At 42.8% G+C, this 25,477-nt stretch overlaps 1 protein-coding gene across 3 annotated transcripts in view; it reads left to right on the top strand.

Annotated features, from left to right (window-relative positions):
• Window positions 1-24,736, top strand: part of TGFBR3 (transforming growth factor beta receptor 3) — a 204,681-nt gene extending 179,945 nt beyond the window's left edge. For all 3 annotated transcript variants that reach the window (XM_027058619.2, XM_027058620.2, XM_053214422.1), the window contains 4 exons: window positions 170-290; window positions 9,849-9,890; window positions 12,121-12,228; window positions 23,791-24,736. In XM_027058619.2, coding sequence (XP_026914420.1) covers window positions 170-290; window positions 9,849-9,890; window positions 12,121-12,228; window positions 23,791-23,909 — 390 coding nt within the window. In that variant the 3' untranslated portion in view covers window positions 23,910-24,736. The remainder of the gene's footprint in view (window positions 1-169; window positions 291-9,848; window positions 9,891-12,120; window positions 12,229-23,790) is intronic.
• The last annotated feature ends 741 nt before the right edge of the window (window positions 24,737-25,477 follow it).

The raw sequence follows: 25,477 nt of genomic DNA, 5'->3' as shown, positions 1-25,477 counted from the left end.
CTCCCAGATTATTTATGGTTCTTTGGAAAACGCCCAAATCTCCTGTTTTTCTCTGGTAAACAGCTGTGAGCTGTCTGATAAGGGGCACTGGCCAACTGTGCAGGCTGAGTTGGTGCAGGCTCTTCGGGGTGACCCCTGACCCTGATTTGCTGTCTCTGCCTCTCTGCAGTGTGTGCCTCCAGATGAAGCCTGCACCTCGCTGGACGCCTCAATGATCTGGGCCATGATGCAGACTAAGAAGACCTTCACCAAGCCCCTTGCTGTGATCCACCAGCAAGAAGAAGTTAAAGGTGCGTTTTGGAAGGCTCGCTCAGAGCCTGGGGGTTGCCCATTTTAAGAAGTTCTAGTACTAGACCCCTAGGATGAGCCTGGGTAGCTCAGTTGGCTGAGCATCCAACTTTAGCTCAGGTCATGATCTCACAGTTCACGAGTTTGAGCCCACATTGGGCTCTGTGCTGACAGCTCAGAGCCCACTTTGGATTCTCTGCCCCTCTCCTGCTCATGCTCTTTCTCTGAAAACTAAGTAAACATTAAAAAAAAAAAAAAAGCTCCAATACTGTAAATCAAAGTACCTTTGTATTCAAAAGATAAATTAAGGGCCAATTAGTAACTTTAGAAGGAGTTTTGCCAAAAGAGCCTTTTATTTAGTTAGGTCTGCTCTGACATGTGGCTGAGTTATTAGTGATATGTTTGCCAATGATTTCCTCTTTAATATTATATCAGAGTCAAAGTTGTCCCTATCCCAATGTCACTCTTCCTTGCCATTCAAATATGCTCCCTTGAGTATGCAAGAAAGGCTCCAAGTTCCTCCTGGCATGCCTGGATTGAGCAGCCCACAGCCCATCTTTCTGTGGTCTACTACCAGTGATTCTGCCGAGTACAAGCAGTCCCAGGGCTGTATCAGGATCGCAGATGCCTTTGGGGAGAGTGTTAGGTATATGAACACCATTCATCTTAGGTCAGAGCAGAAAGAAGGTTAAGAACCACTGTCCAAATGCATTTTTATAATTCAGGTTTCAGAATGTTACCCAGGCACGTTTGTTGCTTGAAGCCAAGGGTGCCTCTTCTTGCACACCCAGGAGCATCAGCAGTCTGCATCTTCTTGTGGGAGAAAAGGAAGGACGTACCCTAAGAGGTGTGGCCTCAGGTAGACAGGCAAGGCAAAGCCAAACATGGTGTAGGCCAAGTCAGCCAGACCAGCAGAGAAACCGAGCTGGGCTCCATGAAGATGTTAGGAATGGACATGAGGTCCTGTGGACTGTGGAGAGCATCTGATGGGGACGGGCATCACAGCCGAGGGGCATGGACAAACAAGAACACATCAGGCAGCTGGCAACATCTGAGGGGGTGGAGCCAAATACACATGGGCTATTTGGGCAGCTACATTTGTCACTGTCTAGAAACAACCTATGACTATCTGGAAATATTGTCTAGGGGTGCCAAACAAAGAGAAGTCTGAGAGTGAAAGTGGATTCCTAGCTTCTGGGGTTAGCTATTTCAGGGCTAGGTCCCATGCCACCTTCCACCACCAAGGGACAGAGAGGAGCTTGGCACTGGAGCCTTGATAGAAGCCAGCAAGCATACTGTCTCCTCTTGGTGAGCATTTGCTAGGAGGCCTGCCAGGTGGAGCTGACACCTGATGTAGGCTTGGGGGCAGCGCTGGGATGGCATTTCTGATGTAAGCATTGTTGGATTTGGCAAGACAAGGCAGTGGGGGCTAAGAGGATAGGCGCACAGGACCTAATAGAATAGAGGCATGTGGATGTGTCTACTTTCTTGTTTGGTTGAGTGACTTCTGTGAAAAGAGCCATTCTTACTGACGTATCTGTATGTCATTTGCCCTCTTCCTACTGCTCACTTTGGAAAGGCAGGAGATACAGTGAGGAGGGCACTGGCTTAGAGTCAGGAGCCTGGGGCACAACTTAACTTTACCTGTTGTACTGTTTGAAGAAGGAAACTAGGTTTTAATTCATTGCCCAGCCATTCTGAAGGTGGTGCAAAATGGACATACTAGATGTTTATTGGTTCCTTATTAACACTTTTTGTTGTTGTTTTACTCTCACTGATTGGTTTTCAACAATTTGAAACCGTGTAATAGCCACAGTCTTTCTGTAAATGGATTGCCCGAATAGTTCCCTGTTTTGGGGGACCAGGGGAAAGAAATAAGTTAATTGTGTTGCGAAGTATATCACAGTTGGGCAACATCTGGCTCATTTTGTACTTTTGTGAGTGGTTTAACAATAACAGCAGCCACTTGTATTCCATTTGTTACTCTTACCTTTTTTGAGAGAGGTAGTTCCGCTCATAATTGAAGGCAGCCGCTTGCTTTTTTCTATGCCAAAGAATAATTAGGCATTAATACACAGCGGTATAACTTCCAGTAATTCATTCATGCTTCTTTTAAGTTTGGTGGTATTTTTCTAAGTAATTCCTCTTGCAAATTAGGTAATTACTTTTGTTTAAACTTAGTGTAATTATCCTGAAAGTTCAGTGTTGTTTTTTTACATGAAAGTTCAAGAGGAAAATTTTACCAAATATCAAAGCAGTTTCATGAGATTCGCTGATTGAGCCTAGATTTTAGCGGAGAAGCTTGTGGTGAAGAAAGTTGATTGCTTAGGGTTGTTAAACAAATGCAGGTTAGACTATCAGCTAGCTTCCCTTGGGCTGTGTGCAAATAGGCTTTCTAACTTTGCACTGAATGGCAGTTCTGGCAGTTTTCAGCTCTCTGAGTGACTCCTCCCACCCTTCATGTTTATTTTCTTTTGATTCTGAAATCATTTCTTCATGATGCAGGCCATTGGAGTCTGTGTTTTCCCTCTGCCTCTCAGTAAATTGGAATAATCAGTTGAAATGGGGATGTGACCATTTGCCTAATAGCATTAGGTTATTTGAATAATAACTGGGTCATCATGAACAGTCTTTCTGCCAGCTTTGTGTGTTACTTTTGTAAGCCACAGAACCTGTAGTATCTCCAGGAGTATCTCTTACTGGAATGAATTTGGGGGTAAAAATTACCCAACCAATGGGATGTTTGACTGCCTTTTTAGCCACACAGGTGCTCTTTGAAGGCCGTGCTGAAGTTCCAGGTCTCCCTGGTCATTGGTGCATCTTATTTCTCCACACTGGATTTTCTGGGGCAGCAGCAGATAAAGGCTCAGGTTATCAGCTTCTTAGCCAAGCAGAGAGCTGGTCTGTACTCCCAGTGCTAATGGCCTGGTCATATTTCAGGTGGTGTTTCTTCCTCCTATGGACACAGAGAACAGGCCGCCAAAACTAAATAATTCTGGGTCCCTCCTCTGGGCCACTGTTTTTTTGTTTTTGTTTTTGTTTTTCAATTTATTTATTTACTTTGAGAGAGAGAGAGCGTGCGCGCGCACCTGAGTGCGCACATGCGTGAGGGAGGGGCAGAGAGAGGGGGAGGGGCAGAAGGAGAGGGAGAGAGAAAATCCCAAGCAGACTCTGCACTGTCAGCACAAGAGCCCTACTCAGGGCTCGAACTCACAAACCGTGAGATCATGACCTGAGCCAAAGTCCAGAGTTGGACGCTTAACCCACTGAGCCACCTAGGTGCCCCTGGGCTGCTATTTTTAATGGAATATGCCTGAGCTTCCACAGCACATAATCACCACCTTAGTCCCGTGGGAGCTAGCTTTGGGTTAGCATTATTTTGCTGCTAAAACTTTCAACAGATGATTGTGCTGGTGGTGATGATAGTCATGGAGATGATAATGATTATCTAACATTTACGGGATATTTGCTTACTACAGGGCTCTGTGCTGAATGCTTCATGTGGGTAATCGTATTTAATCATCATAGCCCCTCTGGGAGGCAAGTATAGAGCAATATTGGATAACCTGACATAAATAAATGGTGGGTCCGAGATTCAAATCCAGGCACTTTGATTCCAGGGCTTGTGTTCTGTAAACCCTATGCCTTATCCTAGGTAGAGGTTGATTCTAGGTTTTAATAAAAACTACAAGCAACATAGGTATCTATCTCCTCACACCCTTTTCACACCCCTTCTCCTATTCATGCCATTTCACACTGGCATTCAAGTTCATACTCAAATACTCTAATGATTGTGAACTGAAAAGATGAAGAATTTTAGGAAAAAAATCTGTTCCCCAAAGGGTAAGATGTTGGGACACATGTAAGCCGTTTAAGAGAGTATTAAAATTGAGAAGTTCTGTGACTCTGAATTGTAACTCACAAAAAAGCCCAGAAAACACGAATAGTCGATGCATATTATGGTTTATGGCAAAACAATTAAAATAGTTGAGGTAGTGCCATCCTACCATATTTTCTGAAATATTTTGAAGTATAGGCACGTTAGTGCTGTTTGCTTTGGATGCTGTGACCATTTTTGTGGCATTTGAGAACACACTAGGGCTTGCACAATAAAAATGGCTCTACCACAGCAGTGATGATTTTTGAAAATGGTGAAAGGGAAGATAATCATTTGTCTGAAATTTAGGGCACATATAAAAAAAATGAGTGAGAAAGAACAATAAACATCACCCCCAAGTTTGCCATGATTTATATACAATATGTAATTTTTAGCAAGTTAAATGTTCAAAATACTGAATTTCCACTACATAACTTTTTAAAAATAAGTGTGCTCAGGACAGCACCTGGCATATCATGGGCACTTGGTAAATGTTAATTTCCTTTCCTTCCTCTTAACCTCTCAGCCAAACTGGGTTTTTGTGGGGAGTAGGGGTGGAAGGGGAATGAAAGGGAAAGCTGTAAACGTCAATTGGAAGTTAATCCAAGAGAGGCGTTACTTTTTGGAACATACTTGATTTTTCCAGAACAAAAATACTCTAAAGCACCCAGCCGGGTTTTGTCCTCAGGCTGAAGTAGAGATGAGGGGAAGCTGAGTAGAAAGATGGTAGAAATGCTTAACTGACAGACCAAGACATTCAGTCTTTATCCAGTAAGGGACAGAGGTATCTAGGGACTTTTTACTTTGGAAAATTTTAAATATATACAAGAGTAGGATAGGATAGGATAGGATAGGACAGGACAGGACAGGACAGAACAGAATAGGAGAATGAACTACTATGTATCCTCCGTGTAGTTTCAGCAGCTGCCAATTTATGGCCAAACTTGTTTTACCGCTTTCTGTCCCTGGATTGTTTTGAAGGAAATCCAGACATTTCATGTCATCCATAAATATTCCAGCATGCACCTCTAAAATTTAAGAACCATCGAAAAGATTGGGGTATCTGGCTGGCTCAGTTGGTGGAGCATGTCACTCTTGACCTCACTGTTGTGGGTTTGAGCCCCACGTTGGATGTGGAGATTACTTAAAAATAATAACATCTTTAAAAAAAAAAAAAAAGACCTTGGGTAGGGAACCAATGATCAAATCATTTAGGAAGACTACTCTGAAAGCAGCATGAAGGTTGTTTTGGGGAGATATACACAGTATAATATATACATGATAATTACAGTTATTCAAAAAATGTTTATTGGTACCCACTATATGCTCGGCACATAGTAAACCCGTCTGTAAGGCCTTGTGTAGTGCAGAGGTTTACACCTTGACTCTTGATGTTTTGAGCTGGATAACTCTTGGGGTAGAGGGCTGTCCTATGTATTGTAGGATTTTGAGCAGCATCCTTAGTCTCTGTCCACTAGATGCCCATAGTAAACCCCTCTGCTACCCATTGTAACAACCCAAAATGTCTCCAGATATTTCCACATGTCCCAGTGGGATGCAGGGGGCAAAAATCACCCCAGGTAAGAACCAGTGATCAAGTAGAAGGGTGCGGATAAGTGACAGGGTAATTGGAATGAATGCCATAAATATTGAAAGAACCAGCAAAGGGGTTCATTTACAGTGAAGTTAGTAAAAACTGCACGTTAAATGGGGTCTGCACAGAGGCCTCCTGAGTCCCCAGCTTCTTCATCTTCCTATCTTTCCCTCTTTGCCAAACACCAATAGATGTGGGTACCAAGTAGACACCTTGTTCCCCTGTGGGCCTGCTCGATCCTACCATATTTAGGAGAACTGAATTGAAAGCTGGAAGCTCAAAGCTGTGGTCAGTTACTCATGCATAACCCCAGAAATATCCCGTTTATGAAAACCATGCCCAACAAACTGAAATTTGGTTCTAGAGGCAGACCAAAATTTGCTCAAGAGTATATGAAAAGATTTAATTCAGAATGTTGATTATAGTTTGTTCTTTCTGCAAATGAATCTCTATTGTTAAAATTCTCTTTGCAACAATAGCAAGGATTCCTTTCTTACCATCTTACCCTTAAACCAAAAGTAAATATCGCCGCGTTCCCGTTTTCCTTTCGGCATGCCAGCTCGATTATAGGGTTCCGGCGGAGATCAGGCTCCTTTAGTCATACACAGGGGTTATTGGGGACTTTTGGAACCAAAAGGAGGATAAAATCCTGTAACCTCAGTGCTGCAGCTTGTGCTTGTTATTGTTTATGGAGGAACTTCACCCCGGGGGAAATAAACACCAAATGTTTCTGTTTAGCTGCGAGAAGGCCCCTATTTGGGGTGGGGGAAAAGGATTAGATCATAGGCTAAGTCCATTAAGAGTTTTAAAACAATGCCATCCATCACAGAGGCCTTGCTCTAAAACCCAAATTCTCACATGTGAGGTCTCCTTTGGGGAGAGTCATTATTTAAAACCACTTAGGGATTCTGAGTGAAAAAGTTTAGCCATGGGCAGTTGATTGGATGGAACTCTTCCCAGACGCGTGTATATTTCTCACATGATGAACACTATAGAGACCTTTAAATGCCTTTTGACTTAGTTCAGCGAATCAAACCACTGCATCTTGGAACTAGAATTTTGTGGTTAGATACCCCTACTTCATAGGGTTCTTGGGAGTTTAAAATGAGAAAATCCAAGAGAAGGCTTTTTGTCAATTGTAAAATACTATACACATGTATAAATGTAAGACATCACCTTCACTATTTTATCACTGCCAATAGGCTGATAGGACCAAACCCCTAGGAGACAGTCTCTTGTGTGCATTTTGTAGTCGGTGTGTGTTCTGCCTACTGAAATAGATTCTTAAAAACACGCAATCATTTTAATTTTAGTAATTCTATTTCATTATAACCTTCACATGTCCTCACCCTCGTGCCCCCGTGTTGCACAACTCCAGGGGGCACTGTTCAGTTGTGGTGGCTTTGATTCATCCGGGAGCATTCCTTCCCCTAGAGCTGGACCAGGATACTTGTGCTGCAGCCCAGCTGCGATGGTTAATCCTGAAAATTTACAATCCTGTGTAGCTTCTTTATTTTTATAAACAATGACCTCGAATGCTGCTTGTTTGGTCAGTTTTTCACAAGTTCTTTTCACTCCACTGTGGATTCCAGCACAAGGTGTGTGTTCCTTCTTTATGGAGTGGAAATGGAGGTGAAAAGAAAGGTGCTAAACACTGACCACTTGAAACTCTAAAGAGCGGGGGAGAGTCTGTGCCAGGACTCAGCACACTATTTCCCTAAAGGGCCAGATAGTGTTTTTGGTTTCTTCCTCATACAGTCCCAGCCCTGACTACTCAGTGCTGTTCTTGTAGCGTGTAAGTGCGAGCAGTAGACAATACAGGAACAATAAGCATGGTTATGTTCAAAGAAAACTTTATTTATGGAATAGGTTTGAATGTCACATAATTTTCATATGTCATAAAATATTTTTGGTTTTTTTTTTTCCAGTCACCTAACAATATGAAATTTAGGGCACCTGGGTGGCTCAGTTGGTTGAGTGTCTGACTCTTGATTTCAATTCATTATCCCAGGGTTGTGGGATAGAGCTCTGCTTCGGGCTCCATGCTGAATGTGGAGCCTACTTAAGATTCATTCTCTCCCTCTCTCCCTCTCTCCCTTTCTACCTCTCTCCTTCTCTCTCCCTCCCTCTCCCACTCCCTCTCCCTCTCCCTCTCCCTCTCCCTCTCTCTCCCTCTCTCTCTCTGTCTTCCCCTCCCTCCCTGCCTCTCTCCCCTGCTTGTACATGCTCTCTCTCTCTAAAAGATACATACACACACACACACACACACACACATATATATATATATATATATATATATATAAAATAAAATAAAATGTGCGCCTGGGTGGCTCAGTTGGTTAAGCGTCTGACTCTTAATTGTGGCTCAGGTCATGACCTCACAGTTCGTGAGGCTCTTTGCTGACAGCATGGAGACTGCTTGGAATTCTCTCTCTCTCTCTCTCTCTCTCTCTCTCTCTCTCTTTCTCTCTCTTTCTCTCTCTTTCTCTCTCTTTCTCTCTCTTTCTCTCTCTCTCTGCCCCTGCCCTGCTTGCTCACGCTTTCTCTCTCTCTCTCTCTCTCCCTCTCAAAATAAAGTAAATAAAGTTTATTCTTAGTTCATGATCTAAGCTTTTCTCACCATTAGTCACAAGTATCTTCTTAATCAGTGCTTTCCTGTTAAGGACAAAGTGTCATTCCCTAGTCATTAGCCTACTAAGTAGAATCTGGAATTTGGGATCAACCCCTGCCCTGATGCTTTCCAGCTGTGACCTTGGGCAAGTCACATGATATCAGAGTCTCAGGATGCTCATTTGTAAAATAGTGATAAGAATTCTTTTTCTGCATCCCTCACAGGGCTGGTGTGAACCTCAAATGAGATTTGAACACGAAAGAATTATAGGAATGTCAAAGCATCTTCTATATAGCCTTATTCCAGGCTTCTTCTGTTGTGTCCATTTTTGAAAAGCATATCAACAATCTAATGATCCTTCACTGAATATTTCTGGTCAGCCTATTCTATGCTAGGCTGAGCCTTGAAGATGTACAGATAAGGAAGAACTTGACCCTGCCCTCAGGGCAGAAAAAAATGTAGAGAATTACAATGTGATGTAGTATACGTACAAAAACTGTGGGGTGGAATTAGCAGAGAGGGTAGAGACCAGCCCTGCTGGTTGGGGTTGGAGGTTGGGGCAGTGGGAGAGTCAGAGAAGGCCTCCCGGCAAAAATACCAACAGTGCAGGTCTGGGGGAGAAGGGGTATTTCAGGGAATGGCTTGCAAAGTGTGATGACATACAGCAGCATGGAAAAGTTAGGGAGCTTAAATAAATATGGGTGAAGGACCCCTAGGAAAGGAGACTATAGACAGGTCGGTAGAGGAGGAAGGCAGAACTTTGTGTGCTCTGCTAGAGCTTGGATTTTCTTTCCTATAAGTTCGGGAAGTCATGGAGCAGTTTAATCAGGACAATAACTTAATCAACTCTGGGCTCTGGAAAATTCAGTGTGGGGGAAAATACAGAGGAGGAAATATTTGGGGCAGAGGCAGCAGGGCAGTGGGTGGAGATAAGAAGACCAGTTAGGAAAGCTCTGTAACCAATGCAGATGTGTGATGAAAAGGAGCTGCACTAGAAGATAATAGCACTAAGAAGAATAAAGACATTTTTACAAAATTTGTGTACATTAAAGTAAAAGAACTTTTTTAAAGTGGAAGAACATCATGAATACACTGGAGAATTATGGTATTTGAAGGTATCATATCCTCTTGTTAATATAAAGGTATGTACATACACACACACACACACATTGTCACACTCAAATTCCTTAAGTTGGCCTTCAGGCTTTCTTCTTTGGAGAACTTTATAGTTCTTTGGAGAACTATACAATTGATGGTTAACAAAGTGCAGTGTTTAAAATTTCTGAGTAACCCATGTTACAGTTTTGACATCCAGAGAGGATAATGGACAAAGCTTTCACCGAGTATTTATTAACAAATAGGAAAGTGGCAGTCTCTGCTCAGATTTTGATGACCTTTTGCTTAAAACTTGGTTTCTCTTTGGAATGCATCATGATTTATGTATTTTTTCTGTCTTTCTTTTTTTTTTTTTTTTCCAGAAACCAGTCTAAGCATTAAGGAACCGAATCCAGTTCCTCCACGTAAGTCTTTATGCATCTGTTTTGAAATGAAGCCTCCTGGGCTTTTTATAAGAATGAGTTGGTTATGGAGCATTTGGCAAACTTTGAGTTTTGATAAGGAGACTTCTGCTCCCATTCCCCTTCTCCCCCATTTTTTCATAATCTCGTACTTTCTTTTTCCTTTCCTCTGTCCTTCCTTCATCCTTCTGGGTTTTTTTCCCCTGTCTGCCTCTTTTAAATATGAATTTGGTGACCCACTGGCATGTGTGGCCTTACTTAGCTTTAGAGAGAAGAGTTCATTATTTGCATACCTGTATCAGCTGTGATCTAAAAGCATTAACTTACAGCTATGGGAGTGGTTTGCTTATGCATCATCAACAGTAATTACCTGCTCAGAGAAGTAGGGCTAAGGGAACTAGTTGCTGGGTCTTCTAGACAGTCTCTAGTCCAAGGGGGGCGAGGGGCGGTTATGGAGGCCCTGGGGGGACATGTGTGAAAAAAAGGGAGAGACCAACTGCTACAACATGATGCATTGGAAATCGTCCGGGCCAATTTTGTCACTCGCTCTGGACGAAAACTCTAACCAAAAGATTTAGGTAGATTTGCCTGTGGTTATAATTGGCAGTCAGACAGGACTAGAGCCTGGGCTTCCTGCTGTATACCCAAGAAGCTCTTCTAGATGGTGTTGCCTTGTGAAGAGAATCTCTGCTTTTTTTTTTTCTTCCCTACGACTGTCTGGGTCAGTCTCCATTACTGACCCCATCACATTACACATGAAGATCTAGTGAGTTCCTTTATGCAAAGCACTATACTGTTCTAGTTAAGGATCTTACCTGAACAATATTGTGGAACATTATCATGAACCCACAAAGAGACACATATGGACGCATTTCTCTCATACTTACCCAGTCTAATTTTCATAAATGACATCTCTATTTTTAGAATTTCGGAGAAGTTTTACTAAAAACTTTCATTCATGCCTCTCTTTTGCATCTGTAAGCATAAAAAGGCAAATCATCTTTTAATATCTGCAGACTAGACTAAATTGTGTTGATGACTTGGTTCATCTTAACCTCTAGAGTTCTTCCCAGTTCTTACTCCTTCCTCAGGATCCCAGATCTTTTACAAACTCCTTTTCTTCACTCCCTGCCTTCAGCAGGTGAAATAGTGCAATCCCCATTTTCCAGAAGTTAACACACCAAAGAACACATGGCCTAGAAGAGTAGCCACCAGGTTGGGAATTCCTAATTTCTAGAATCGTTGCCAGCATGACCTACTTTTCCTGAGCCCTTACGAGTTAGTTCTGGGGCTACTCGGGGAGTCATATTTGTCTACAATTAGATCTTTTACACTGAAGTGAGATGAAAGGCAAAGTGATTTAATTCATGTGGAGATCAGCTGGAGTTGCTTCTGACTGGAGAGGAACATGGTATTGAAACATTGGGGAGATTGTACACCTTAAATTTATATTAAAAAAAAGACACCTTGGAAATTTTATCCTACTGAAAACCGTTCTCTCTTAGAAAGTGATTTTAACTTTTTATAAGTGATTCAAAGAAGGTGGTTCTCAGGAAATGTTCTATTTCTGTAGCCTGGAATTAATTTCAAGTATAAACATCTTTGCCAAGTGGAGGAACAATTGGTTCTATTTATGTGTTTTGCTGACCATAAAACTGACATCCCTCCACACCGAGACATGTTTCCGTCCCCCTCGTAGAAAGATCACGGTTGGAAAAGTGTTAAAGAGTAGGTTGTTTTAAATGATACAGTACATAATTGTTAAGATGGAGGGTTTGAGCTGAGACCACTGAAAAGTTAAAATCTATAGGAAGGGTCGATCCTTACCTCATGTTTCCTCCTTGGCACTCCCTTTCTTCCGGTCATCTCTCATACTTGTAAATGTTCATGAAAACATGTTTGTAGAGTATTTGAAGTGTGTTTTCTCGTATCATTGTTCAAAGTGTTTGCTGTGGGTCACATTTCGATCATGGAAGTTCATTTTCCAAAGCATCTTCACACGGAGGCTGCAAACTGAGGAGGATATCTTGGAAATCAGATCATTTTATTTTCCTTTTGGGGGAAAAAAAACATGCAAGTTTCAAATACATTGCATTTTCTTGGAATCCTCATTTCACCCTTGTTTTATTAGTTAGGGCTCAGCCTTCCCAACAGTGCTTGTGGCACAGATACAAAATTGTAACGTATAATGCAGATCCACTGAAAGTATGCATTGACTTCCCTTCCTTTGTAGAGATCTTCCATGGTCTGGACACCCTCACCGTGATGGGCATCGCATTTGCAGCATTTGTGATCGGAGCACTCCTGACAGGGGCCTTGTGGTACATCTATTCTCACACAGGTGAGTGTGACTGTCAGATAGTAGTTGCTGTGAATCCTGTATGTCTGCCACACAGGCAACCTTTCAGGGTTTTGTTGCATGAATGGATGGACTCACGAATGAGAAAGAAAGTTCATCCCTACCGTTTGCACATGAATGTATTTGGCATAAATGGGGTTTTGCAAAAATACAGTGTGCCTGAAGCACCATTAGAAAAGGAATGCTCAAGGGTGCCTGGGTGGCTCAGTCGGTTAAGCATCCAACTTTAGCTCAGGTCACTATCTATCCCTTTGTGGGTTCAAGCCCCTCGTCGGGCTCTGTGCTGGTGGCTCAGAACCTGGAGCCTGCTTCAGATTCTGTGTCTCAGTCTTTCTCTGCCCCTTCCCTGCTAGTGCACTCGCTTACTCGCTCTTTCTCTATCTCTCTCTCTCAAAAATAAACATTTAAAAAAAAAAAAGAAAGAAAGTAAAGGAATGTTCAAACTATGTTAATTGCAATTAAAATGTTGGTCAAGTTTAGCTACTAATAAAGCTATTTTGTGGTTAGGGTTGAATTAAAGACAATTAATGTAGACAAACCAGAAATACAAACCCTTCCCTCAAAGCTAAACACTTCAGTGCAGATATATGAATGGGCAGGAAGTGAAAAAGGAAGCGAAGATTTTATTATCCTCTCTGCTAAGATGTTGCGCACTGCCCACCAGAATCCCCAGTCTCGGTGGCTTACACCAGAATTTCTTGACCCTTTTCAAACCCATGCCATGCCCTCTTTGATAAGCATAAATTTCTCATGTCTTTCTTCTATAAAATTGTTTAAATTTTTAAAATATATTTTCATGAGGGGCACCTGGGTGGGTCAGTTGGTTCAGTATCTGACTTCAGCTCAGGTCATGATCTCACAGTCCATGAGTTCGAGCCCTGTGTCGGGCTCTGTGCTAACAGCTCAGAGCCTGCAGCCTGCTTCAGATTCTGTGTCTCCCTCTCTCTGCTCCTCCCCTGCTCATGCTCTGTCTCAAAAATAAATTAAAAAAAAAAAAAGTTAAAATATATTTTCATGATTTGCAAACAAATAAAAATGATGAAACAAGGCACTTTGTTTTCAAGCTGTGCTCCTCCTTCCCCCACATTCTGATATGCCACGCCCCCCCTCTTTCCTCTTCCCCTCAATCCCAAGGTTGAAACATTCTGGCCTGAACAGAGAACCTGTTCTGACCCCAGTACAGAATGCAGGCCTGGCAAGGGGCGAGGCTAGTGCGATGGGGGAGGAACAAATGGACCTTCCTTCTGTTGCTTCTTTCTTAGTTTCCATGCAGATAGACATAAGAAAGAAAGACGTGCATTTTGGGGTATGTCTAGAGAGCTACTTAGGCTTATGTGTCCTTGGATACTTTGAGTTTATACTGTGAACCTAGGTAAATTGTGCTTGATTGATCAGCCCGAGGCCAGTGGCAGGTTCAGCCTTTCTATTTAGAATTTCATTGAATTTCCATTGAATGAATGAGCGCCATGATCTCTGGCCTTACCGTGGCCATTCAACCAGACAAGCTAAAAAGATGACTGCTTTAAAGGGAGACGAAACACAGAAGGGCATTTTGAGAAGTCACCTCTTAATCCCTAAGCAGAATTTTTACTTCAAATACTGCATCCTCTGGCTGAGATATTTTAGATTATGGCCGAAGGAGATCAGATCCATTTGTGCCTAGCACGGAAAGTCACACAATCCAAAGCAAAAGCTTAGGAGTTGTGATAGTGGAGCTTTGAGTCCTCAAACTATTGTTCCCAATTGGCGATGTTTGAGTGAGGTATATATCATGTGAGAGAGAAAATGAGACTCTTAATCCTAAATGTAATGATTCTGAGGATATACAAACCCCTGGGAATCAATTTAGGCATATTCTTCCTCATGAACAGTTCATATAAGCACCAGAAGGGACGGCTTTTAGCAGAGTAGTATTTTAGAGTAAGTAATTTGTCAGAGGCGTACTGACATGTTCAGATCTCACGCTAGCAGTTCCTTTTAATCTTTCCCAATCTCCTGCCTGGCTGTGAGGTTCTAGGGCCGTTGGCAGCTGATGCTGTATTTTGGGAATGAACTTGGAACTACGCCAAAAAGACTCTGTTGCCCTGAGGATTTTATATGGGCTGGTTATCCACCTATGCTTAACATGTGCCTGCTGAGAGCAATGACTGGCCTTGGCCATGGAGCTACACCCTCAACCCTGCAAGTTCATCTCAGGCCGGGTAGGGCCAGGCAGCCAGGTCCAGGCAGGATCGGGCTACCACATGGCACTCACTATTGGCACACACCCCACTAAACCCACTCCGATAATCCCAGACTCTTGCGCACAGCCATGGTCACAAACCTGATAAAAAGCAAAGCTTGGTTTTATGGCATTTATTGGTCTGCTCATTAAATTCCAAGGTTTGTCGTTCCTGCTCCCTTCTCCCACAAACCAGACACTGAAGGGGAGGAGTTTTTACATTTTGTTAATATAGAAATAGGTTTGGAAGTAGATTAAAGAAAAACAAAGCCAAAAACCCTTCCTGTTATGGTTTCCAAAGCAATATAAATTACACTGATTTGGAAGTTAAAAGGTTTATAGACACTGTCATTTGTGCTCTAACCCTGCTAGCATCACATACGATACAGCTTTAGAATGACTTTTTATTAAAAGCTGTAGCCTCTGGTTCATTTTAAAGACTTCTCATAAGGAAAACCAACATCATATAAGTGTGAAAAAGGCCCACTTCAGAACCCAGTCGTACTATCCTGTCCAGAACTCCTTCAGTTTCCTACCTGGATCAGCTAGCAGCAAGGTTAGATGAAAAGAGATTCTAATGCAGTAGTCAATGGAGAGAGGTATGTATACACAGACTCAATGCATTCAACATCCACAATAATCCAAGCTGTGAAACTCAGACCTTGTATGGTATATTTGGGGGTTCAAGCAGCATCTGCCTCTGTGTCAAAAACAGCCCCTAATTCAGACAAATTCTCTTACGTTCTTCATTTCCATCCGAGCACAGAGCACCAAACCAAGTCATGTGTTTGAATTGTGGATACATACTTCCATACCTGGAATGTGTGTTAGTCTAAAAAAGCTGGGTCCGTCCTCTGTCATATCACAGCTTTGGGCGCCATAAGCAATACCTCCTGAGGGCTATATTAACTCTGGGAAACTCCATTCCTAAAACTTACATTATCTACTAAGATACCACAAAAAGGAGTAACAGTCAGAGTAGAAATGGTGCTGGAAAGGAACCATAGAATCTTCATGCTTCTGCGAGTCTGGCTAGTGCAGGAGTCCCAAACTTGTAGTTCTTAAAGGTCCCAAAAATCATATGCAGAATTGTATCTGTCATTTTTTTGATGTGAGGGGCAAAAGTATTTACTTGTATTTTTTAGTAAAACTTTTTAGCCCTATTACAGTAACATATGCACATAGCTTAAAGACTGAAATAGTTCTACAAGACTTATTAGAAGAACATGAGCCCCCTACTGCCCCACTCCCTTTACTTGCTCCTCAGAGCACCATTCCTGACTCTTAGCTGATTGTTTTGGACATTAATCTATATATTGAAATAATAGAAGTATAGTATTGCAACTTCTTGACTTAACAGCTTTAGGCTTTTTCTTTCAACAATGGAAAATGATAATTCAGTTCTTTGTCATCACTGTGTCCCAATTATACATTCACGCCCCTGATTGTCCCCCAACGCTACCATCCTCTTAACAGAATTATAGTCAAATTTTGGGTAGATCAGTATTTATTGTTTATATTATAACTACCTAAATGCTAATCACAATTTAGCTATATAGTATATTATTGTTTCTCCTGTATGATTTTTAATTTTCCCTAGAATTGATGATTATCTCTCCCCTCCTTCCCCACATTAGTTTTGTTTTTTAACCCCTTTTTAATGTTATTATTTATTTATTATTTGAGAGAGCAAGACTGCTCACATGAGCAGGGGAGGGGCAGAGAGAGAGAGAGAGAGAGAGAGAGAGAGAGAGAGAGAGAGAGAATCCCAAGCAGGCTCCACACTCAGCACAGAGCGTGATATGCAGGGCTCCAACCCATGACCCTGGGATCATGACCTGAGCCCAAACCAAGAGTCAGATGTTCAACTATCTGAGCCACCCAGGCAGCGGGCTTAGTTTTCTGTACGCTTCTCACTAATACATCTGTTGACCCTCTGCCAGTTGTCTCAATCTCTTCTGAATGCATTCAGACAACAGTATTCCACTGATTCATTTTCTTCACTAAATCTTTCCCGGAGCCTTTTTACCTGTTCATGTCTGAACTGGCTGCCCTCTATATTGGACACTGTTGTCTTCTTATATTCCTTCACTACTGTTCTGGGAATTCCCTGCACCTTGGGAGTTTTGAATGGCCTGTGTCATTCATTCCATGTCTTCTCCTCCGTTGTTGAAAGGGTACATAAGAAGTAAATGTTTGTCACACCTTGCATATCTGAAAATATCCTCAGTTTATACAAACACTTGGTGGACAGCTTGGCAAGGTACAGAATTTTAGGTCATAAATAATTTTTCTTTAGAATCTTAGAAGCACTCCTCATTGACCTTTGGCTCTGAAGATTGCTTTTGGGAAACTCAGAGCCATTCAAATTGCTGGCTTGTTTTGTTTGTTTTGTTTTCTGGGAGAAATTTTACAATGACAGTCCTTGACTTAGGTGGATTTCATACATTATGGAGCTCTTTCAGTCTAGAAATTCATGTCTTCCAGCACTGAGATTTTTGGAATCATTTGTTTTTACTCCTATTTTCTCTGTTCTCTCATTCTAGAAATCATTATAAAGATGAACCTCTTGAATGATTCCCCAATTTTCCTTTCTTTTCTGTTTTCTACTTTTTTCCTTAATTTTCAAAGAGATTTCGTCATCTTTATCTTTTCGTTTCCTACTGAATTTTTAACTACTGCATTCAAATGTTTCAATTCCAAGCCATTTTTCCTATGAATTAAAAATATATATCTTATTCCTATGGGTGTAATATCTTATCCCTCTGAAAATATTAATATAGGATTATTTAAGAATGAATAAGTTTTGAGGATATAGATGGGATATACTGATTGTGAACTTCCCTTAGGGTGATCTGGCTGCCTTTTATTGAGTAACTCCTAATAATTCATCTTTGGATCTTTCCTCTTGAGGTTTCCTCACCAGGTTTTCTATAAAATAGGTTTTCTTATTTTCTTCCTGGAGAGTACAGGTCTGGCTGTCAGCGTTCTAGGCACCACAACATCCAACCTACAGGACATTCATTTAATCCTCCTCTTTGAGTTGGGTTCTCTGCTCTCAGCTGTCCTGGTGTTGTTCACTCCTGGAAACCTCAGTTTCATATTCTGGAGAGTGAACTTCCTGTCTCCCTCCCAGATGAGGATGGGCAGGGTCCCACTCCACAGGGTAAAGAAGGGGATTTAGAAAAATCTCACTGCTGCTTATACGGCAGCAGTCAGTCAACCCTAGTGCTTGCAGCCTCAAGTTTGCCCTGTCTTTGCGAGTAACTGATGCCACCATTTCCTGAATTTTTGAGGGTTCTGTACTATAACTTGGTTGTTGCTCATCTGTTCTTACTGTTGGCTTAGGTTCTGGCTCTCTTAAATCTGCTACATCACTTACTACTCACCCATTTCTTCACCAGCTTTCAATATTTTATTGATGTTGTCGCCACTCCTGCTTTTCTTTTTTTCTTTCTTGAAGGTTGATGCCTTTTAAAAATCTGTAAAGTGTCAGGGCACCTGGGTGGCTCAGTCAATTAAGTGACCAACTCTTGATCTCAGCTCAGGTCATGATGTCACGGTCTCATAGGTTCAAGCCTCACATCAGGCTCTGCACGCTGACTGTGCATGGAACCTGTTTGGGATTCTCTCTCTCCCTCTCTTTCTGCCCCTCTCCCGCTCTCTCTCTCTCTCAAAATAAGTAAAGAAACTTTAAAAATAAAATCTGTACAGTGTCATTTTGGTGAGATTTTTCTCTTGGCCTCCGTGTAGGTGGTCATTGTGCACCAATGTCTCAGTCTCTTGATATCCTAATTGGAATTATTTCACTATCTCACCCCTGTAAGAAGAGTGAACTAGATTGTGTTTAGAGAAGTATTCAGTCACTGTTTATCGTTTCCAAAATCGAGCCTCCCCATCCTCCAAGCTAAAAGACCTTCCTTTTGCAGACAAAACTGTGCTGGAGGGTGGGTTAGAGGTTGTCATCATTTATCTTTACTTTATGTAACTTGCCTTTGTGGCCGCTGAACAGAATGTACTCACAGTGTGATGATAATAAGAGGAAGAAGAGAGGAAGACGGAAGAGGGCAGGGGTCCGGGGCGAGGCTGCCCTCCATGTGTGTCTCTGTACAGCCCTGGGACTTGAAGATCTAGTTTGTTCAACTTCTAGTCTTGTTACCTTACTATGAACCATGTTTCCCTTTAGTTAAACATAGACGTGACCCCTTCTGCCCAGGGTCATTGGCGGTGAGAGCACTTAAGCAAGAATGCATGTGAAAAGTCTTATGAACTCCCAAGTCCTACAAAAATGTAAGATAATGAACGTTTCTCAGATATGTAGGCAGAACAAAAATCTAAGAGTGGAAGGAATGCTGCATTCCACAGAGCAATATAAAATGCTGAGGTCTCAAAGTAGGCATGCCTGTCCCAATCCCTCAGGTTTCTGTTCAGCAGTCCTCAGTTGAACATACCATGTGTTCTTAAAGTGAAAGTCAAGCACCTACTTAGGTTTACCTGAGTCAGGTAAGAGCTTTTAATTAGGAGCATCTCCAGGGGCTTCAAATGTTTCCAGAAGTCTGAAGTTTCTTCAGGCTCCCAAGTTTAGTCCAGGTGCAGAGAGAAGCAGCAGGAAGACAGGTGTGACTAAGGTAGGGGGCAAGAGGCTGAGTCCCAGGGATCAGGAAGATGCAGCTGGAACAGATGGGAGCCCTGGTACGACTGTAAAGAAGGCAGGAATCCACTCTCGGCACCCATGTACTCAGGTTAAGTTAAAGTAAAATAAGCCACAGAAAACCAAAATGTGGGGGCAAATAGGTTGGCTGTACTGCAGGAATATAGGAAGAAAATGATAGGCAGGACATTTTGAAGGGTTTTAATTCCTGCCTTGGAACCTCTCCCCCCTTCCTCATAAATTATAACAACATCAGACGTACCCCTCCTGATGAGTTTCGCCTGCAGAAGGAAAATCTTTTAGCTCGGAGAGTGGAGACGGACCATTTTTGGAAATGATAAATAATGAATGAACATTTCTATAAACTAAAGGTAGTCTATCTAGTTCACTATCCTTACGGGAGCAAGCTTGTAAAATCATTACAATTAGGATATCAGGAGGTTGAGACATTGACTGGTCCATAATTACAACCAACACATAGGCCTTGCAGACAGTATCTTTTTCTTTCCAGCATCAAGTAATATTAAAGCTAAGCCATCCCCAGGCATATGGTTTTCAACCCAATGCTTAAGTGTCTTCCAAGAAAGAGATTCCATAAATTCCCCTTATAACTAACCAATCCCCATAATCAGCAAGTTCTTTTCTCTGTGACCTAAATCCTTAGTGCTACCATTTAAACTCATTTCCTCATGTTCTGCCCTCAAGAGAGATAAAGCACAGCTGTCTGCTCTTCTTTATAATAATCCTCTTTGGGTGATATTTGCAAACATTCTCCTTTGGGCTAAATAATTGAGATTCCTCTCACCTTTCTTTAAAATTCTTCTGTTGTTGTTGTTTCCCCGTGGAGCCTCTCCAAGTTATTCACATCTTTCTGAGATGAAGTTTCTTCCCCAGGACCCGCCATGCTGCAAGATGCAGAGATAAGAATCCAGTTGTAAAGTAGACTGCCAAAGAGGTGGCAGGAAATCAGATCTGGACAACTCCATGCCAAGCTAAAGAAATAAAACAGATTATCCCTTAAGAAATATATTTTTCTGTTTCTGAAAGCATCTCTGGCAACATCTTGGCTCAGCCACAGGCGAATATGTGAACTGGGTGGAATTATTTCTAATACACCCTCTTCCAAAGGCCTCCTCCTCTACTGTCCTTCCTCCCCACATCTCTCTTCCTTAGTGGGGTTTGAAATTTTAGGAGCAAAGCGTGAAGACTGAACACATTTCTCCTTATGGCCAACTATGATGTTCATGAGTAAGGATCCTTCCTTCAGTTCCTTACATTTGCTAAGTGGGCCTATTCTGCTTAGCTCTGGGGTCCTCCCTGCCCTTCTTCTCCGGAAGTAGGGTGGTTGTATTAGTCACCCAAGGGATATGTTACGAGTTAGTGCTCCAAGAAATCAGAGGTCACTGTGATAGAGAGCAGAAAGCCAAAGGGCCCATCTCAGAAAACCCGGGGGAACTCCGTTGGCTTTTTAAGCAGTAGCATCTGCACATCAAACTTTTGTTTCTCAGGGTGACTGTTTCTGTCACACCACTTCCATCTGACAACAAAAAATCCTTGTCGTAATTTGTCAGAAGGTGAAAGCTTTTGGAGCGCCTGGGTGGCTCAGTCAGTTAAGTCTCCGACTTTGGCTCAGGTCATGATCTCGCAACTTGTGACTTTGAGCCCCGCGTTGGGCTCTGTGCTGACAGCTCAGAGCCTGGAGCCTGCCTCAGATTCTGTGTCTCCCTCTCTTTCTGCCCCTCCCCCACTCATGCTTGCTCGCTCACTTGCTCTCTCAAAAATACATAAACATTAAAAAAATTTTTTTTAAAGAAGGTAAAAGCTTTTAACAACGTGTGAGAAATCTCATCCATGTGAAAATAGCCACCACAGTAGGAGAAGGTATTTTTAATATTTCTAAAAACAGTATTTTCAGTATTTCTGAGCAGATTCTCAGACAAAGATTCTCCTTGGCTTGGCACATCATTGGCTCAAAGTCAGTAGATTGGCTTTTTTTTTTTCCTCATTTTTTTTCCTGAAGTACAGCCGGCACACAATGTCACATTAGGTCAGGTGTCCAGCATAGTGATTCCACAAGTCTGTATGTTTTGCAACATTCACCACAGGTGTAGCTACTTCGAGGTCAGTTGATTATTAGGTTAAGTTGACTTGTCCACCGTGGTGAAATACATCCTGCAATCTTGAGAGGAGAGGGGGCTTCTTTGTTTTGCTTTGCTTGAGTTTTCATTTTAGACAGTGTTTTGCGTTAGCACGAGAGTTTCCAAAACTGGAAGCTGAAAGACCTTTTTAATGGGCACTGATTAAAATCAACTGGCATGCCAACAAATTACATTCGGCAAACAGACATCATAAAGCAAGTACTCATACTTCCTGGGCAGGGAGTAGTATTGGCACTTTTCCTGACTCTGAATAATCAAGCCCGTGTCCAATTCTGGATGAGACAGACTCGCTCACTGTCAATAAATGAGGCAAGGCCACCATGCTTCAGCTGCTATCAGGCTGAACAAATGAAGTCCAGGTGAGCCAAAAAGGGAAGGTGGAGTGTTGATTCCTGCTGCTTTTCTTTTTAAATGGAGAAAAGTGTTGCAAAAATGCGCTTCATGCACGGCCCCATCAGTCCTTCTAATAGCATAATAATGCAGCTGGGTGTGGATCAACATGTGGGTTTAAGGGAGCTGAATTTTTAAAGTATATCACAAGTTGTTTGGGTCCCTGGAGGCTTTGGGGTTTTTTGTTTGTTTGTTTTGGGGTTTTTGTTTTGTTTTTTTGACATCAGAATAGCTAAGAGATTTGATTTCCTTCTAGAAATAAGCTCCAACTCTGGGGAAAGTGAATTTCTGGCAGAAAGTCACTGTCATGGAGGCAAACTTCTCCAGATCTTTAATTACATACATACATGAAGGGTAGAGGGTAATGCTGGGGAACGTCCAAAATATAGATTGCCCAAAAAAACCAAGAAGAGTGGAAATACAGTTTCTCTGCCTCTGAGGAATATTGGCCCCCTATCCTCTCTCTATCCCACCAGTCCCGGAAGAAAAGATAATCAGAGGAAAGACAGCACGGGCCAAACAATGCAGCAAGCATACAAATGTCCTGAGGTTGATGCAAAAATGTGTGCTGTAGTTGTGTGGTTTGTAAAATGGGTGACAGGGGAAGCTGTAACCAGATGCGAAGGCATGAACGGGTTCTACATTTTGCAGAGCTGCTTTTTTGGCAGAGTCCTTTGAGGGGCCCCAGAAAGGGAATGGAAGTAACAGGCTGAGATCCCGCCCTTGAGGAGTCGAGCCTTTGCTCTGTGTGTTTTGTTTTAATGAAGCGGGCGGAGGGTTGCTTATCTCTCTCTCTGGCTGATAGCTGTGTATTTCAGCAGGACCCGGAAAGAGGAGGCTCATTCATAAACAGAGCTGGCCCTCTGGGGCTTCCAACATTAGAAGAGGGCGACTGCTGACCAGAAGATTATTAAGTTTATGCTCTGACTTTTCAGAGAAAATGCAGTGTTTTTCATTGGAGAGCATGGATCCCTTTTCCCTACACAGAGCCATTTTTTGAGGGCTGCCCTGAGACCAGTTTCGCTGAAGAAAAGACTTCACTCTAGGGCCGTTTGCAAGTGCTAAATGCAAACCATGTGTGTGGGTGACCCAGGGTTTCCTCCTCCTCCAAAGCACTGCACATTTGGCACAAGGAATGGGTTTAGCTAAAATTCAGTGGGATGTGTAATGAAAAGTGGGATGCTTAATGTGTTAGGAGATATTCTCACTGCACCCCCAGTGAACTGCAGGATGGAGGAGGTTGTTCCCAGGCAACCACAGTTCCCCGTGTGCCAACAGCTAAACTCCTTTCCCAAAAGGTTTTTCCGAGAGCAGGCTTGTCCTGCCTCCATTTCTCAGCTGGGTTGTGTTCATGGGCCGCACAGGACTTGGCTGTGCTGTAGCTCGGGCAAAATCTAGGCTCACCACCCCCATTTTGAGCAAGTATATTCAGAAAAAGGCCCCCGTACCGCAGACCTCTCTCAGTACAGTTTAAAGGTCTCACCCTCTTGGGGTCCCCGGGTTGGCTCAGTCAGTTACGTGACTTGGTCTCAGGTCATGGTGTCATGGTTTGGGGGTTTGAGCCCCCTGTCAGGCTCTGTGCTGACAGCTCAGAGCCCGGAGCCTGCTTCCGATTCTGTGTCTCCCTCTCTCTCTCTGCCCTTCCCCTGCCCGTGCTCTCTCTGTGTCTCTCAAAAATAAATTAATGTTAAAACAGTTTTTTTTTTTTTTTTAAATAAAATAAATAAATAAATAAAGGTCTCATCCTCCAAACCTGACTGTATCTTTATGAGAAGAGATAGGCTGTGTGTCCCGAATACAGGGGCTGGTCAGTTGGTACCAATGGTGGCGGTTTCTTCAAAGGTCCTGGGCACTGAAATCCCGGGGATTTATTGTCATCTGTCCGAGTCTTAGCCACTAACACTGCCTATCATAGGTCAGCTTGTAAACAGTTCTCTTTTCACCAGGCAAAACAAAACACCAACAAACAGGACCACTTTCTGTGTAAGGCCTGGTCTACCTGCTTCTGCCCCCGGAGGAGAGAAACATCAGATAGAACAGCAAAGGGGGAAATAACTGGCCTTGTCACGGATGCGCACACGTAACACGCGTGTTTCTTCGTCCCTTTTCTTCATTAACCGCAGGGCAGACGGCAGGAAGGCAGCAAGTGCCCACCTCCCCGCCGGCCTCGGAGAACAGCAGCGCGGCGCACAGCATCGGCAGCACGCAGAGCACGCCCTGCTCCAGCAGCAGCGCAGCCTAGCTCCCCGCCTCCGCCCGGAGGGGACCGGCGGCCGCCCACCCCGCGTGTCCGCGCCAGAAGGCCGCAGCGCGGTGCCATTGCGAAGAGAGAGTGAATTCCAACACGCAGGCCACCTGTTGTATTCCTCCCCCGCCCAGGGCTAATACACGTGTGCCCCCTGGGCTTCTGTAACACACTAGAACTCCTGTGAGAAAGCCAAGGTGGTGGCCTTCTCCACCAGCCCCGCCCGGGCTTGGGGGTTTTCAATGTGAAACACGTGCCAGTTTTCAAAATGCTGCTTTGTCCAGGTAAGACTGTCCATAATTTGGGGCCCCGAGATTTACCCTGACTCGAGGGGTTGGTGAGAGGATGATAACTAGACAGTAGGACCAGTGAGGAGATACGGCCAAAAAGCCTTGTATAACTGAACCAAGATGTATAACACAAGAAATACTTCAAGATTTTCTCAGTGAGTTCCTCCGTGTCTAATTTGCACCTTCTGGACGCACACTTCTCACTTTGCTGTCACACCCTCTGGGGGCTGATGTTGTCCGCTTGAAGGGTGCTGCCCTCAGGGACTGCACCCTGACACACAAATCGCAGCAACATTCCTTTCTTGGGCCCTGGGCCAAAACCAGTGCTGATAACCTTACCTGCTCCCCCCGTCCCACACTCGCACACCGACTGCAAAAATGTCTTAATGCAAAGTTTGTATTGCTTCATAAGCATATAGAAATAGAAAATGGCCAAAATCTGGGACTGCTTATTTGTCCCCATTTATGACATTGCGTTCTGAGAAAAATTATAAATTGGGGCAAATTTAGTTTTAAAGTTGGAGAGGAATTTGCACAGTATATATATATATATATATATATATATATATATATATATGCGCAAGTACAGGTATAGACCATGTCACCTGGCACATTTGTTTTCTCCGTTGAAAAAGAGAAAATTCATTCCCCTTTTTAAAAGACCCTGTGTCTTCAGAGTTGCAACTTAAGTGTATTTGGGAGAATTAGTGTTTCCACTCAAAACGTGTCAACCTTGTTAATAGACCCTTTTGTGAAAAAGGAAGCTCTTGTTCGTGCAAATGCACGGCAGATCCTGTTGGTTTCTGGTTGGTTATCTGAACAGTGTCACCGATTCTGCCAAGAAAGTGCTGAGATCTGGAAAAGGGCACTCGTGTGGACTGCTTTAGTTCTCTTGCCTTAAATATATTCCAACCTCAAAAAAGGATTTGAGATGGATTTCATTGAAATGGAACAATATGATGCCACTTTGCAGCTAAAATAAGCTCAACTGATAGTCTGTGTTAAAAAAGAAGGCCGAGGAAAGTTGCCATGCCAATTCATTTACTACTGAGAATAGCTTCGTTGCAAAGAAATATTCATCTTCTTCCAGAATTCTCCCCCAAATGACTCTAAATCCTACAGAAAGAACAGGCTAGCTTCTACTCCAAAATATTCATAAGTGAATCTCACTGCCCTTAAAATAAGGAAGTTGTGCCTGGTTCTCTGAATGGAACCCTAAGTAGAAAATGTTGATGATACCCAAGACCTGAGGGCAGTGTCTGTCAGCCCACAAGT

This window comes from Acinonyx jubatus, chromosome C1 (assembly GCF_027475565.1).
Source record: "Acinonyx jubatus isolate Ajub_Pintada_27869175 chromosome C1, VMU_Ajub_asm_v1.0, whole genome shotgun sequence".
Lineage (NCBI taxonomy): Eukaryota > Metazoa > Chordata > Mammalia > Carnivora > Felidae > Acinonyx > Acinonyx jubatus.
The sequence above is the reverse complement of the archived record's forward strand: the minus strand, read 5'-3'. Positions and strand labels throughout refer to the sequence as shown.